The sequence below is a fragment of the Anopheles stephensi genome, chromosome 2 (genome assembly GCF_013141755.1).
Source record: "Anopheles stephensi strain Indian chromosome 2, UCI_ANSTEP_V1.0, whole genome shotgun sequence".
Lineage (NCBI taxonomy): Eukaryota > Metazoa > Arthropoda > Insecta > Diptera > Culicidae > Anopheles > Anopheles stephensi.
The window spans coordinates 19,847,985-19,864,213 of NC_050202.1; the positions used below are offsets into that span (position 1 = coordinate 19,847,985).

At 45.1% G+C, this 16,229-nt stretch overlaps 1 protein-coding gene across 4 annotated transcripts in view; it reads right to left on the bottom strand.

Moving 5' to 3' along the window:
• The window catches only part of LOC118503549, a 433,940-nt gene that overhangs the window by 142,319 nt on the left and 275,392 nt on the right, over positions 1–16,229 (bottom strand). For 2 of the 4 annotated variants that reach the window (XM_036036950.1, XM_036036951.1), the window contains exon 3: positions 3,183–3,228. The exons of 1 other annotated variant lie outside the window; for it this stretch is intronic. In XM_036036950.1, coding sequence (XP_035892843.1) covers positions 3,183–3,228 — 46 coding nt within the window. Of the gene's footprint in view, positions 1–3,182; positions 3,231–16,229 lie in introns of all 4 variants that reach the window. One more of the 4 variants, XM_036036952.1, reaches the window with a different exon arrangement.

Below are 16,229 nucleotides of genomic sequence, written 5' to 3' on the forward strand. Positions count from 1 at the left end.
AATTTAATGGAAAACAAATAAATCTATGAATCATTTGCCCATTACACCGAGCGTCGGGAGAGTTTAGTGCGGATCATTAACGAGTCGTGGTGGCGATGTGTTGGTGTTTGTGTTGGTGCCTAGGATTTATGGAGCAAACAAACATGCCCTTTTTCATGCTACACACCGTTTTGATTTGATTGCTTCATAATTTTGAACCGTCCCTTGTGCAAAGACCATTCGATAGAACTCGCATTCACTTAACCTCCAGTACCCATGGTACAAGGACCCGTTTGCAAGGATAAAGAAATGAGTTACCCAACGATGATTTACGAATGGGTCCTTGAGCTGACGGAACCGCTTTAAAACATCATTCCGAGAGGCCTCAGCTGGTGCCGGCAAGGCAATCATCCGTCAAGCGCAGCCATAACATCCATTACCGGCAGCTCATAAGGCACATCGGTACAAGTGGTTGATATTTCTTGTGCAACCGTTCGCCGTGGCGCGGGGCGAAAGAAAAATCGGCCATCGAACCTTGCAAACAATCATCCTTCATTGTCTCGTTGGGTAACAACAACGAAAAAAGAAAACAGGCACGAGGGGAATTCTTATTTTAACACCATTTTTCACTTCCAGTTCCGCTTTGCTGGCACGGAACACTGCGGCTTCGCTTTTTGTCGCCCTGCTAAGCCACTGCTAAGCAAGAAGTTGGATGTTGGGTTCGGTACTTCAAGCGGGAAAGCCGAGAGAAAACCCGTGCACCAATATCTTAACCTTACCCAAAGCGAGACAAAAGAAGGCAAAAGTAAGAAAACCCTTTTCAAGGAAGCATGGAGAAAAAAAAAATACACGTCTCAAGACCATGCTGATCCCCGGTGACCTATCGGCTGCGGGACCTCGAATATCTCGAACACGCTCTCTCGGCTCGGCAAGCCAGCTGCGTGCGTGGGTCGACAACCGGCAAACACTTGAGCTAACGCGCGCGCTTATTCATTTGTCAACTCTGATTTTTTTCCTGACTGTGTGCTACACCTGGGTTCTAGCCCGGTAGAGCAGTTTGCCCTCCGATGGAAGATGGAACCCCGTTAACAGTTGCTGGGATATGAGCGACCGAGTAGGAATAGATTTACAGCAGAAATCCATTTAACCGGATCTATATCGTCTTCACCGTGTCGTCGTAGGCGTTTTATTAAGTTGAAGCCTGGAGATTCCTCCACCACAGGGCTAGACCAAAACACAAACTTCCTCCAAGCATCGAATGCGACAAATTTGATTTCATCAAAAACTAAGAACATCGCAGTGTGTCCTTTTGGATGTCTGCTTTCGGGTGAGATCACAAAAAGAAGTGCTCGGTCAGGAGTGGAGATGTCTATTCTGATTGCCTTTTCTTGAGTTGCGCTTGTCGCTCTCTGTTGTCAGGGTAGATTCGTTACGTTAGGACAAAGTTTTCATTCAGAAATCTCTGAAGAACAAGTGAGATAGTTGTCTGGAAAGCTACAGAAAAGTGTTATTTGTTGTCTGATTTGTTACGTCCCTGGCTGCTCGAGATTTCAGACGCCAACGAGTTAATGTACAAGTTTTTATTGAAAAATTTAAATATTCATGAGCAGAGAATTGACATTAGAGTTCTCGGTGTAACTTCTTCAACTAGCAATAATAATTTCCTGCCAAGGTGCAGCCAGAACTTTGATATTAGTTAGAACTCTTTGGTTTATGCTTTGAAGGTTCCCTGTTTGACACAATATGTAGTGTCTCAAGTACCTAGATTTCACACTGCGTCATTATTCAAAAACGCTTGCAAGAGTCCCCTAACGCTGCCAACGCAATTCTTCAATACGATAAGATTAGCAGAGTATTAATGATCCGTGCGCCAATCGATCGCATCCCGGAAAAAAAACCACTCCCTCGAATATGGCCTCGATTAGACTGCTTTCTCTGTCCCTTTTGCTGAGCATTTCAGAACACTGTGATGAATTATTGTTCTCTCTGCTCCACTGTCCCGTCTCGATTCTAACGGGATTTTAAGGGCGCGTCCGTTTGCTCTGACTTGCCTTGATAACGGAAGGAAACATATCATCATAAATCACTGCCTTCCTCTCGAAGACCTTTACTTCACTTTTCTCCAGTCGCTTTGTTTTCGTTTCCCTGTGCTCCAAACGGCTCTGGCCGAAAACGGTTGTGGGTTTGCGGTTTTTCGAACGAGAGCTCGACATCACGCCTTGAGTCCCTGTCGGGACGTGCATAACATCGCCACCGCTGATGAAGCTGACGTTTGCTGACGTTGAGTAGCGCCGCTTTACCCAGCGGACACGGACGGTGAAGTTTTATGGGAGAAGTTATCAAAAAGTTTGAATTGAATCCATGATATCCTCAATTTGGAATTAATTTCCCAAACCGCGAATCACGGGACGGAATCGGTTCCCTTCGGTCGGTCGGTTGCTGATGTTGCTACTGATGATGATGATGATGGGCATTCGATCGATTTCAACGCTTGTCTAATGCACCGCAAACTAGGTGCTGCTCATCAGAACATTTCTAAAAATCGTGTTTTCGTTAGGGCACAGACTGTCAAATATAACTCCGTAGAAGTAATCTGGATGTTTCCGATTGCACCCTAAGAATAGCTAGCTCCAGATCACTCTCTAGGGACACACGAATTCTAACGAGCTACTAGGTGACGTCCTGCTGTCCATTAGGGGTTTTAAATGAAATGTTTGTAGAAATTGAAAATGGGTTTTGAAAAGTTTTTCGGCCTCTCGAAGAAAAGGGGACGTTAATTGCAAAATCATATCTACTGTCAGTTAGAGCTGCCGGAGAGCCATAAGGAATAGCGTCTCCCATGAGTATCAACATGAGAATCCTATCGGAAGATGTTGCAAGAATTTGTTTAACACCAATACAAAAATTTAAAGTTGGGGTGTATTATATTATATAGATGAAAATGGGGGAAGAACATTGATGCTTGCCTGGAGCTTCTGAAGGCTCCAGTTTATCTGCAGTTCCAACTTATCTGCAAAACAGCTCTCAGAATTATCTCTTGAGTGTTACTTACTCTCTGTATGTAAGCGGAAACTGACCGTTTTAATCTATCGCTACAATTCACCACCTCGTAAGTTACTGAGCCTCTTTAATCCTAGCAAAGGACAGCTTGTCCTGTGCATATGTCCGCGAATCTAAAAACAACACATTGTACAAACACTTACCTGCAACTGGTGATAGTTTCCGCATGACACACCATCGCGATTTCCACTAGAGTTGGGAAAAATGTAAAATAAATTCGTTAAATTAAGTCCACCGCTTTAGGCTTTACCCGCGGTACCGTGGAAAATCCTAGGAATGAAGCACATTAGAGACACAACGGACGTCGACAAGCCACTACTATTATTGCTGCTGTCTCGCTGCTACTGCATGAGACTGTTATTGTTCACAGCCGAGTACCGGTAATCTGTGGCGCACTTTTTCCACGAGAAAACCACAGCCTTGCAACAACATCCTAAAATCACATCAAATCCTTGTTTTGATCCCACACCCCGTGTGCTGGACACGAAAGAACTCGACTGACCACAGTGGAGAGTGTGAGGGTTGGTACGCGATCCAGCAGCTGTACTGCTGGCGGACTATTAGCTAAAGCAAACATACATGCATACATATCGCTAAGAGCCCAACCTGCCCTCGTCTTTTCCACAGTACAATACCGGGTGCGCTATAAACTAACTCGCCCTTACAAAGCACCCCAAAACAACGGCAGCTACTGGTATGCGGTATGGGTCCCCTGCAGCAAGCACTAGCGAGGAAATCCCACATTTTAAAACAAACAACTGCATGTTTTTGGTGAAAAGCCGGCCCAGGTTTGGTGAAGGAGAAAAATAATAAACGGATTTCCCAATCATCTCCACCCGGTGTTTCGACCCCCCTCGTTCCAGTAACGTAGTCAGCGCACCCCTTCATTTACCACCACATTAAAATGAAGGCGAGATTTGCGAAACTCGCCTGTGGGAAGGTTTTGGAAAAATCTCAGGAAACAACAACATAAAATGCAATAAAAATTTCAAATTTATTAGCACCGGTGTGCTTGCCCATGTTTCGTGTACGGCGTGCCCGTACGCTAGACCATAATGTCAACACGTACACCGAGACACCCTTCCGTCGGTGGCTCGGTAGTGCCCAGTCAGGGTTCCGGATAGGGGTTTTGGAAAAGTTTGAAGACCAACTTCGAGGGAAGTACCTGCAATTTTGCAACGTCACCTTACCGAGGGTGAAAGAGTAACATGTCTAACAGCCACTGAGGAACTGTGGAGCAGGTGTCAGTAGCAGTGCAACATTAGCGTGTACAGTGGAACTATGCTTCACACTACTCAGACACACATACATACACCAACTTTCCCGCGTGTTGTACATCGTTTCCCGCACTACCTGGGAAGACGATTGCTATTGCAGAAAAGGGGGAATTGCATGTCCACCCGTCCATTCCCTTTCGCACCTGCCTAGTGTAGACAGCGAAGCACCGGCATCCAAAAGTTGGCCATAGATCACCAACACTTTTGGGACTCACATCAGAATGTTTGGAAGGGGGCAGTTTGAGATTTCCCCACATGCATCATACACCAAACGGGGAATCCTGAAAACCCACAATATCTTCCCTCGGCCAACAGGCAGAGCTCGGTCAGACAACCACGAGAATAGGTGACGACACCGTCTGCCTTGATGCAAATATTATAGCTACATTACACAGACTCAAATATCTGACAGGAGGAGCTGGTGCTACTCTTGCTTGGTACTTCTTTCTTTCCATTTTTTCCACTCCAAGCAATGTTTGCCGAATATTCTTCATCCGGTGAAAAACAAACTACATACTGAGACTATTAGTATGGGTGTGTTTAACAAGAGACGCTTCAGCTGATTTGCAAACGAAAAGTAAACGATTCTTGGTGGAGATAGAGAGTGTCCTGTGAAGTACCAGAGCTGTCTAATGAAGACCATGTTGTTTGGCAATTATTATAGTGTCTTGTAAATATTAAAATCGGCATGCTTTTTAGGTTCCTTTACTTACTCTCCAATAAAGGACCTTCTTTTGAACCTAAAATTCCTAAGACTTCCTACGAAATCTTGCCGTGATTTTCGCACACAGCACACGTTCAACATTCATCACGCAAACTCTTCGCAATTTTCAAATACAATCCCGGTGGTATTGACCACCGTCTTTTACATCCCATTATGCATCATCTTGCCACCGGGCAGCCAGCATTCAAATCATCGGCAGCCGGTACGTGATCTAATGCTTTGCATCGCTAAAATCTCTCCCCCGGAGAACAACAACTGGATAGAGTCGGATCATCCGGATGCCCATAATATCTGTATCCTGCAGCTCGATACACTCACACACACACAGCTGGTGATGTGGTGCGTTCGTGCGCTGTAGAATACGCAATTGCCTCCCGAAAATCTAGGCACACCGCTTTTAATGCTAATCGAATTCCGAACACTCGTGCATTGAATCCAAACCCCATCCCTTCGCCCACAGCTGGTGCATGTGATTATTGGAGATGTTTTGTAGACGGGACAGAAGCCATTTCCGAAGACCAGGAAGCTCAGCATCATCATCCTGGGATTCATTGAACTTGAATCAATTGATCGATCGAACACTGCGGAAGGAGAGCACAACGGATGGTGGAGCGAGCCTCCACTAGCGTCTAAGATGCTGGCCATTTTATGATCATTCAAATGCCGATTTCAATTGTGTTGGCAATGAAAACTACTCCGGTGCTCCGGTCCGACCACCAGCTGTTTTTATTATGCGATAGACGGTCCAACGACTGAAGGTTCGGTAGGTTCAATTGAAAGAGCCATCTGCAATCACTGCACGCACCTCACCAAATGGGCCTACTCTAGCGAGATGGAGAGATTCCGATAGTGATTATTGCTGCACGTGATAGATTAAGAGTTGATAATCAAATTACGAGCCAGCCTCAGCAGGATACGGTTCTGGGCGATACCGAGATTGACGTTTCTGAAAAGGAGTTCCGAAAATGCTGCCGTAAAGGTCATGTGCCGAGGGAAATGTTAGAACACGACGAACGAGTTGCTCATACGGTCGGCAGTCCCTCGAGGACGTGGGAGATTTGTGGCAATCAATATTCGCCTCCTCACCATTCATCCTTCGCCATCGATAGGATCGAACTTTGGCTGGATGAGATTAGAGTGAGCGGTAAGCCCAACGGAATCCTTCCGATGCTGGTCTAGCGGGAGGGTAAGAATAAATCCATTCCAAAGAAAATCATCCTTATTCGGCATTATGAGCATTATGGAAGGGGGAATCGAGCTATCGAGGACACTGTCCCAGTAGAAAGTGGACCAGTTTTGGGCAGCTTTTGGGAAAGTTTTAATCTCATCTTTGCCCAAATGAAACGTATTGTAAGCTTGTTGTTGACTTTCCTTGTGCGAGTAGGGACGCGCGACTACAGAATGAGGGCGACAACTGACAAACTTCGTCGTAGGGAGTTGATTCGGCTATTTTTTTTTCGTTTCGCTCGGCAGTTTGTGTGTATCCCTAATCGGCTTACGATATATTGGATGCAAGCATCCGATGGTTTTTTGCATAATCCACGTCCATAAGAACGCTTCTATGCCGAAACATCTCCAGTGCCGAATTTGGCAAAGATGACACATTGTCGAGGACTGTTTGGAAGATTGGAAAGTTGAATGCTGTGAAGTTGTGTTTTAAAAAAGTAAGGAAATCTTCACTCGTGTATATGCGGACACATCACGATTTGCCCGTGTTGAACATTGAATTTCCGAATCTTGATGTGCAGGAGCGCTGGGTTTTTTTTTATGTACATGTCTCACATCCGTCACCGGTCTGGCACGGGAACGTGGCTAACGTTCAAATGAACATCACACTGGCTTACTGTTTGCAAAAAAAAAAGTACTCCATACAAAACTTTGCTCTTCACGGCAGCTAGAGGCAGGAGGAACGAGACACCAAAATCCCCAACCGATATTTGACAGATTTTTTGGGACGGTTTTAGCAGCAGAATGTTTTAGGATGGCACGGTGTGTTGTAGCACGTCAATCTAAAAATTTGACATTATTTAATCAGATGTCGTGCAAATTCTAAACACACACTCACGCACCGGCACTCGAGGGGTGCGCTTATCATGTGAGCAGGCAGAGATTTACAGCACGCAATTGGCTGGCTTGGGCTTCTCATGCAGTGTTCTATGTGAATGTTCGGAAATTGAGGATATGGCTTACGTATGGGAACACAGCAAAAAAAAAACGTAGGATGCATACTGATAGAATTCATCATAAAACCCAGCGTCAGCCTGTCGGTTGCAGATGTGTGTGACGTGTAAGGACTTTGGAAGCAGCATGAATCGGAGTGTTTAATAATTTACCATACGTTTTAGATGATGAGGAGCATGACGCGTCACGGAGCGTTTGGGAAAAATTTTGTTTAAATTAAATTCATTTTGATTTTATTTTTCTACACGTATCTTTCACCGTTAAAGTTCCATAAAGACTCTTAAACTTATAAGAAAATAATACACAAAAGCCATAAAGTGAACGGAAACTTAATAAAGCTCGCTAGAAACTCTTGCAAGTGTGAAGGCAGGTCTTCGTGAACGTGAATCGTGAAAGATGTGCACACTTAGTAAGAGTGAATGAGGTTAATCCTGCAAAGGAGTTTATGGTGTCAACTCAGTATAAGGACTTTTTGTGGCTCTCACTCTCTTCGCCGAAACTGAAAGACTCACTAGACAGCACAGAGATTGAGAGTGAGTTGTAACCTTTATGAGTAATTGAAGGATTAAAGAAGCAGAGTTGAGAGTAATCACTGAGGATTGATTCAAAGATTCAAATCCTTATAACCACTCTTTCTCTCCGTCTAAACTGAAAAGAGTCTAACGCGATTATTTAAATAAAAAATATTTTCTTTTGTTTCTTGGCTTGTCTGGATCAAAAACAGCATCTGGAATATCATCATCACCATGACTCCTGTTCCAGTATCAATCCCCACAACGTAATCCATGAATCTACAATGTTTATCGCGGTGGCGTAAAATTGAACATTTGACAACCGTTTTCCGATGTTTCGACCCCAATCCATCACCGGGGTTGACGATAACCTTCCTCGTCGAAATGGTTCAACAACCATCGCGCAAACTGTGATAACTCGTTACCGCCTTCGCTTCACGCTCTGGAGGAGGAAACGAGCATTTACATAAATGTATGCCATACCACGAGCGATCGATCAGATCCACGCGCTCGCACTCCACCACAAACACATCTGATGTAGGGTTAAAGTCCTCCACGTGTATAAAAAACACCGAGGCCACACCAAAAGCTTATCTTCAAAATGTGACATTTTATGGCTTTTTGATGCGATTCGGTTAAGTGTACAATTATTTATGCTATTTAGCATAATGCATGAGTTTGGGGAACACGACACGGTTTTTTTTTCAAAGGTGTAGCGTATGGGTTTATGCCCCCTCCCGGAAGGTTGCGTTGAGCCTACATAAGGGTTACATTTTTTGTCGTTGGTTACAGACATCACCACCACCATGTGTCAATTGTCATCAACCGATGAGGTCAGTCCGGTGACGTTGAGCTCACCGTACCATAAAATAGACACCGATAAGCACGAACAACCGGGAGGAGCAAAAAAAACCCACTACGCAGTGCCCTCCAGATATTCTACCTCCAGTTGACTAGGTCGGGCTAGTACGGGAAGCGGGTGCAATAAAACTCAATAACCCTTGTTATTAAAGTTCACCATTCCGCTCGCCGTGGAAAAAGCAGGAAGTGCAGGGCACGCTCGTTGTCGTTTTATGCCAACTTCTGCGCACGTACGTACCCACCCAATGCATGTGTAGTAACGCGTGATAGGTCAACAGCTCCCGCATATAATCCCGTTGCCCCCCGCATCCGTTGGGTCGAAACCCATTTGAAGCTAATGTCCCTCTAAACTTGTCGTGCTGCTGAGGTGAGGTCCTGCACGGCACACGTCTTATTTCCCGGACAAGGTACCCCTAACGACTGCGTTGAAGGGTCCTGTGGATTGAAGAAACGACTCCCCACCACCGAAAACTGTGTTTGATGTGTTTAACATATGGTTTTCCTGACAGTCCCTCGCGCCACGTTACCACATGGTCGTTGTCCAACAGCATAAAGCTCATGTTGCTCGCCCAGGCTTTTTTTTTTGTTCGTTCTGTTCCTTCTTTTTTGCCATGTTCTCACCTCCGCAATAAAAAAAAAACGAATCCAGTCGTCCTATAGCCCCTGAACTCTCGCTTGCTGTAATAGCAGCCAATTTTCGACAGTCTACGTTACGGCCCGATGAAGGTGCACCAGGTTAGACGTGATGTAGAACCCCTTTTTCCTTTTACGTGTGTGTGTATCGCAACCAGGGAATAGTGCCAACAGTTTCGAATTTAAACTCCCCCATTTCGTGCTGGAAGCAATGCAACAGCCATGCTCCTCCCAGTACATCGAGTGCAGCGTGTTTTTGGGCAAGGATTTCCAATGTTTTCTGTTTTATTCTTCTCAACTCTTGTTTTAGGAAGGACTCGAGATGGTGGTCAGAACGTTTCAGCCATGCGCTGCTAGCGATGGAAATTTGATCCAACACTGATGATGAGTGTTACGTTGTGGAACCATGTACCCCAACAAGAACTCAAACTTTTCAGAGGTCTGACTCTCGCCAGAGAATCTCTTGTTTTTGCAGGAATCTTTCATTTCACCATCGTACCTTCAACCACAACCGCTTGTTGAAGCGTGTAGAATCGACGCGAATAACAGGAAGGGACGAGCGTACCATAAAACCCAGACGGAAAAGTGAAAGGGATAAGAAGCTAAAGGGAGCGATGTCCATACCTTCGGGATATTCTCGTCCGGTCGTGTTTTGGCTGGGTAGTTTAGATTCCGTGCACGACGGCATATCTTCTACGAAATTGAAGGCGTAATTTTATATCAAACCTGATAGCTAAATGGATGTAGCAAAGCAGGTCGTTTTCTGTGAAGCTAACGAAGCATAAGTAATGCATGTGTGTCGCTCGGAGGGACCCCTTGAACAAAGATAGTTTTTTTTTTTTGGAGCACCAGTACCAGCGCGTACCAAACTGTGAAGCAGTACCAGACGATAAAATTTTACCGAAAAATCGTTTAATTTGGATCCTTGAAGCTGCAGGCATCAATGTTTAAGAGCCATCACCAGCCGGGAGATTAGCCATTTCCGGCTGAGAGAATCCAAACGCTCGCCCAACCGGGTGCACCGAAACCAAAAGTTCGACTGATATTGATCCCATGTTCTAATTTACATAATTTGCCCATCCTAGACCCTGTGGTGTGGCGATGCCCGGATAAGCGTCAGTTGGTGCAAAGACGATAAAAAAAAAACGGTGCCGGATATTGAGATATCCTTCGAGACGCTTTGTTCGGTTTCGTCGATTTTTTGGAATCACCAACACCACACATTGGGGATCAAATGTTCAACAAAGCAACAACAAAAAAGCACGCCGTTGGACGTTCTGCTGCAATCTAGGCCATCGTCTCGTGTGCCTGTGTTCCAACATATTTTATCCTTGCCAATTCTTCTGGCCGAAGCCGAGCCGTCGACCACACACACACACAACGCCTTTCCGTTGCCGAGGTTAAATGAAGCAAAGATTGATGGTTCTGCCTGTCGACGTTTCGGATTGGGGATTGCACACTTCTGTCGGCAGCGCATTACGATACATCGTTACAGGCGAACGCAACTCCCTATTCTACAGCACCCGCCCCAAAAAAAAAAAGAGGGCAAGCGAGAGAAAAACTGAAATCACTGTCACGGAAAAGTGGCAGAACGGGCAATTGATTTTTCATATTACATTTTTATGCAAATCATGCACGATTATAAACATGTGCAAATCTGTCGATATTTTCCCAACCGAACCCTGAAGCGCTCACTGCACCGGATGATGATGATGATGATGTTGCAAGGGATGATTGTAGAAGCCGTCCGTTCGTCCGGGCTCGGGGAACAATCGATGAAGTGCAAAAATAGCACCAAACAACCAATTCATCAGTCTCCGGCACCAGCCCGACAGGCACCACAGAATCGGCCCTGAGAACAGGGACTGTGAAGTTTGGGGGATTTTTCCCACCGGTAACTGCGCTTGCATCAGTAGCGGACCAGCGCAGCATGACCGACGCATATTCCACCATCACGCCACCAGCCAGTGAAGAAGGGTGATGGTCGTCAACTGAAAAAATAAATCTCAATTATGTGATGTAAAAATTTATGAAACCACTTAAAAATTCGAACTGGAAGCGGTTGTCCCTAGCGTTGCGGTTTTACCATTACATACCCGTAGGTTCGATATAATTTAAGCCGTTTTTTCTGACGGGGTTCCGCTCACCATCCTCGTCGCGTACGGGAAAGGAGTTTGGAAATTGAAACCTTCGGTCAACGATTGGGCAGTGGGCACACCACGATGCGGGGTCAGCCCAATTGGTTGAATAATTTTCATTTCATACCCTCGTCGTCGGCATTACTGGCCCGTTTAACTGTGCCCCTGTTATGTTGGGCTGCGTGTTCTGCTTTACTTCTTCGAAACAGCACCCGGATTGATGTCCACCGCCCCGGATGGACGGCACGGGTGAAGGAATAAAAAATTATATTAATTACATAATTTGGACCTTTAGACCAGCGGCAAACACGAGAGTGTGTGACGGGGATGATTGGTTTAAAAACGAAACAAACGTTTGATCACAGACCGCATGATGTGCGCATCCTACGCATTGATACCAGTGGATTGAAACCGCGTAATCGCATAGCAAATATTATCACATTAATGATGGACATCCATGTGAGGGATGGTGCTGCAGTTGTGAATAAAAATTGTACACGTTCGCTACGGGGTAATTAAAATACCATTATCATTGTAATGCATTTGTACAGTGCCTAAGCAATGGGATGACACGATCGGGAAGAGAATTTCTCTGGAAAATAATTATTTTTTCATGTATTCAATGAGGACGCCCTGGTCGTATTGATGAAAACTATGTAAGAAAATAGTGTAAAATTCACAATGGTTTGGAGACATTACCGATAGCTCCATTCCAAACCGTGAAAGGGAACCTTATCCCCTGAGCTCACGATCCATCGATTGTACTTCCGTAATCCAAGTTCGTAGTCATATTTTAGCAAGGTTCTGTATTGTAAGTCGATTTCATATCCCGTCTGTTCTTGTAGCGTATTTTTCTTGTGTTTCTGGGGTTAGTAGAGCCAGTGATCCCGATTAGGAACGTAAGGCGATCTACTGGTGTCCCAAACAGCGTCCAACAAAGAGGGTCAAGAAGCCTCACTTTCTTCAAAAGACCATGGTAGATGATTTAAGCAATGTTATCCGAGGTCGTAGCCACATGCTTTGGAGTCGATCCGTCCTATACACCGGAGATACGCAACCAATGCGAAACGGTTAAACCTAGACATCATTCGAATGAACGATCGATCTCCTGAGATGGCATGAAACACTTGGGGAATGAGCGGGCAACCAAACAGAGGATATTCGGAAGGTTTTTTCAAACAAGGAGCCCTTTAATATGTATTTTTCGTGAAGTTCTCTTGATAGCGCTTTAGCTGCGAGACAAACCCTCATGATCAATAAGGTTTAAAATATTGAAGCGAGCTCCGCTGCATAGAAGGTTGGCATGGTTGGCGTAGTTGCTTCCGATAAGATGTTATTTACGCCAAAACCGATGCCCTGCTCTGAGGAGGACTCGTAAATTCTGTTCACCAAAGATGAAATGCTCCAAAACTCATCTTCTAGTGCCTTTCAACATAAACAGTTTTATTTTGAAACTTTAGATTTGATTGTATAATGATCGTCGTCACAATTTAAGACAAGTTACATTACCATTAACTTAAAGCAAACAATTTTAAAAGCCTTCTTCAGCAGCCTCGTAAAGAGCAAGGCATCATCAAATGGTTCTACATCGTTCGCATAAAATCTTTCCTCATTATTGCTTTCACCGTAGTGGATAAAATCTCATCAAACGGTGTGTGTGTGTTTTTTTCTGCGACATAGCACATTTCAGAGAATGTTTATCCGAAATTAAATTTTGCCTTTGTGAACCAGCAGCCTAATTAGCGGAACCGAGAAACGATTTCAAAAGGCTGGCTTGAAGCCAGCATTCGCAAAATTAATAATTAGCAGGAGCTTTAATGAATTTAGCGTTGATGTTTTTTGCTACCGAAGGTAAAGCAGGACAAATATTTTTGGGGAGAAAATGTCTTTTGGTATTCATTAAAAAAATTAACGAAAATAGTCACTTAACAACAACAAAGAAAAGATAATTGCTTCATCAAGTTAAGGTTGTGATGGAAAATACCAAAATACAATTAGCTAAGCTACCGAGCAGATCTTCACACTAGAAATCGAGAGAAACAAACAAACACAGAACAGAAAATGAAACAAACAAAAAAACAGGAAGAGAAAACCACTCGTAAAGCAACCCTCCGACCGACGAAACCATATGTCGATTATGATGATGATGGCTCAATCGACACCTACCTAGACCTCCGTAACAGGAGACCTGCCACTGGCTGGCATTGCTGGATGCTGGATTTCCCATTGTCAACGCCAAGGTCCTACTCCACTCGAGCACTCGCCACTCGCACCACAAAAGTGGGAACAAAGCAACGGCAACAAAAAGCGAGAAACCAAATCAATACCATACCAACGGCGAAGGGACCGTTGGACAAAACAGTAACGATCCTTCGGGACCCCTGCCGAGCGGACAGAAGGAAAAACATTGGCAATAATCAAAATTGAACGAGCGTGCATGTGTGTGTGTATGGCTCTCTCTATTCCGAACGATCATGTCACCCAACCAAGGAATGCTACTGTGCTAGGGCCACCTAAATACACACTGTATTAGGCACGTACGGCATGCGGGCTTCAGCATCAGTGAGTCAGTGCGCATTGGGCACAAAAAAGAAGGACCTATACACGCGGCGTAGTAAATCCGACCAGGATTTTGAGCGTTGGGAAAAAGAATCGTTCAGAAAGGACAGGACAAACCGTACGAAGAAGTCAAATGGTGTCTTGCTGGGAGATTGCAAAAACAACAACAACAACACCCGACGGTGGTCACAGGTCACCAGGAATCTCGCCGGAGTCTATCCGTTGCGCGCGATGAGTGTTTATTCCCCGTTTTTTTTACAGTTCCATACTGTAGTTTTAACAAACCATTTGTCAAAATGAAAACCTCGAAACAGTTTGAAGTTGGGAACTCCAATCAATATCCCGGACGGGCGCGAGGACTCGAGGCAACCGTGGTAATACCCACGGGGAGAGCAAGACACTGCCAGGAGGCATCGAAAGCTGAGATCTTCCACATGGACACCGAACGTTCGACATGTGGCAGTGCGGGTCACAGCTTCCAGCAGCAGGACCGATTTGTTCCGTTGATTGAGATCCGAGCCGAGTTTCTTCGCTGGAAAATCTCTAATTGGACCCAGCCAAAAGGACATGCCAGCCAGCGCATGGAGGGACAAGAACAAATGGACATTTTTGGAACGGAAATCGCTTTCGGGACTTCTTGTTTTTGTGTGTGTGTGCTGTTGCTGCTTAGTGCGATTGTGTGTACACAACACATGTGCAGTGCGCGTCCGCTCAGGGAACAACTGTGACGACTCTCATGGGAGTTTGTAGTGCGTGTTTCAGACCCTCGTTAGAAGCGTTCTTTTTTTTTTGCAGCAAGAGATTAGGCATCCCAGTGAGGTGGTTTAACTTGCACCCTTGGCACCCCTTGTTTTAGATTTTTTTTTGTTCGTCGCTTGTCCGCTGTTTCATTGTCAGTAAGGGATATTGGGATTGCATTTATCGTGCTCAGGGTTTTGAAGCCGCCATTCTGCCGGAAAAGGGGTTTCGCTAGGTGACAGTTGTCCAATTGCACCGGCGCGACAGAATTAACTCACAAGTGGAAATTTGTCCGGAACTTGATACCTTCATAAATAATAGATCTGCACCGTAGGGAACTGCGCACTTCGCGTTTAATTTGGGTAGTGTTCTAGTCGGGGTAGCACCACGTTTGAATGAAGCCATTGTTAATTGTTTTGTTGCATATAATGACTCTTGAAGGAAATATTAAACACAAAAAACCCTGAGAGTTACTTTCGTATTCTATCAAATACTTCAAAAGCAAGGAATATCTCCGGAGGGGTCTTCTGGAGTTGCAAAACATTCGAAAACAAGTTGTACACCCGAGTCAGACAGATATAAAAACAAATCACCTTCCATTAGTTCTCGGCGACGGCGTCGACAACCCTCCGATTTCGCTCCATTGCATTGCGAAATCGATTGCGTCAAACCTTGACAAACACCACAAACTTGGTTCAATGACGCTTTTGTGGCCATTATTTCTTCCCCTGCTCCCTTTCCCTTCGCTTCTCTTTGTTGTCCCCGACGCTCTACCCTATTTGCAAAACATCTTTGCGTAGCTGCTGCTTTTTCGAGGTCGAGGCCGACACTGTGCGCGACATGTGATCGGCGAGGGGTTCGATTGGAAGGCGCCAGGAAAATCAATAATGCTATCGCCAAACCCATTGGGCAAACGAATCGAAACATTTCGAATATAAAAACCTCGAGCCGGGAATTGCCAGGAGCCAGGAACAGGATGACGACGATGAGGTTTTCGGTTTAGATCGTTTGATACACAACACAACCAGGAGCGTAGGGTTTTTGGGGAGTTGCGTCCGCGTTTTTGTTATGCTTCACTGCACCTCATTGTACCAGGCGGGACTACGTCCTGGTTGGAGTTTTCCTAGAATTGGGTGCGTTTCGAGCGATACGTGGACGTTCAAATGCGCGAATTCCAGGAATCGTAATCCTGTCTCGGTCCCCACAATGCCTCAGGATCTTTCTGCGTGATCACCATTTCTATCATCACCCGTCGATAGTTCCGTCGATTTGTTGTTATTTTTCAACACCCGCCAAATTGTGGGTAAGCCGACAACTGGCTCGTACACAGGAACGGCCGCCCAAATAGTAATAAAACCGTCCGGTAACATGGAAAAACAAACAACTTTTGACAGTCGGCACGGCGATATTTTTAATTTACTCTCCCAGGACTGGTATTTTCCTTCCATTACCTAAGGGGACAAACATATGTGGCTTTACCGGTAGGGCTATCGGAAGCTCCGGATACCAACCAGCAGCCAGCTTGTCGCAGGATTTTATTCGTTCTCGTTCCACAACACCAGCGCGA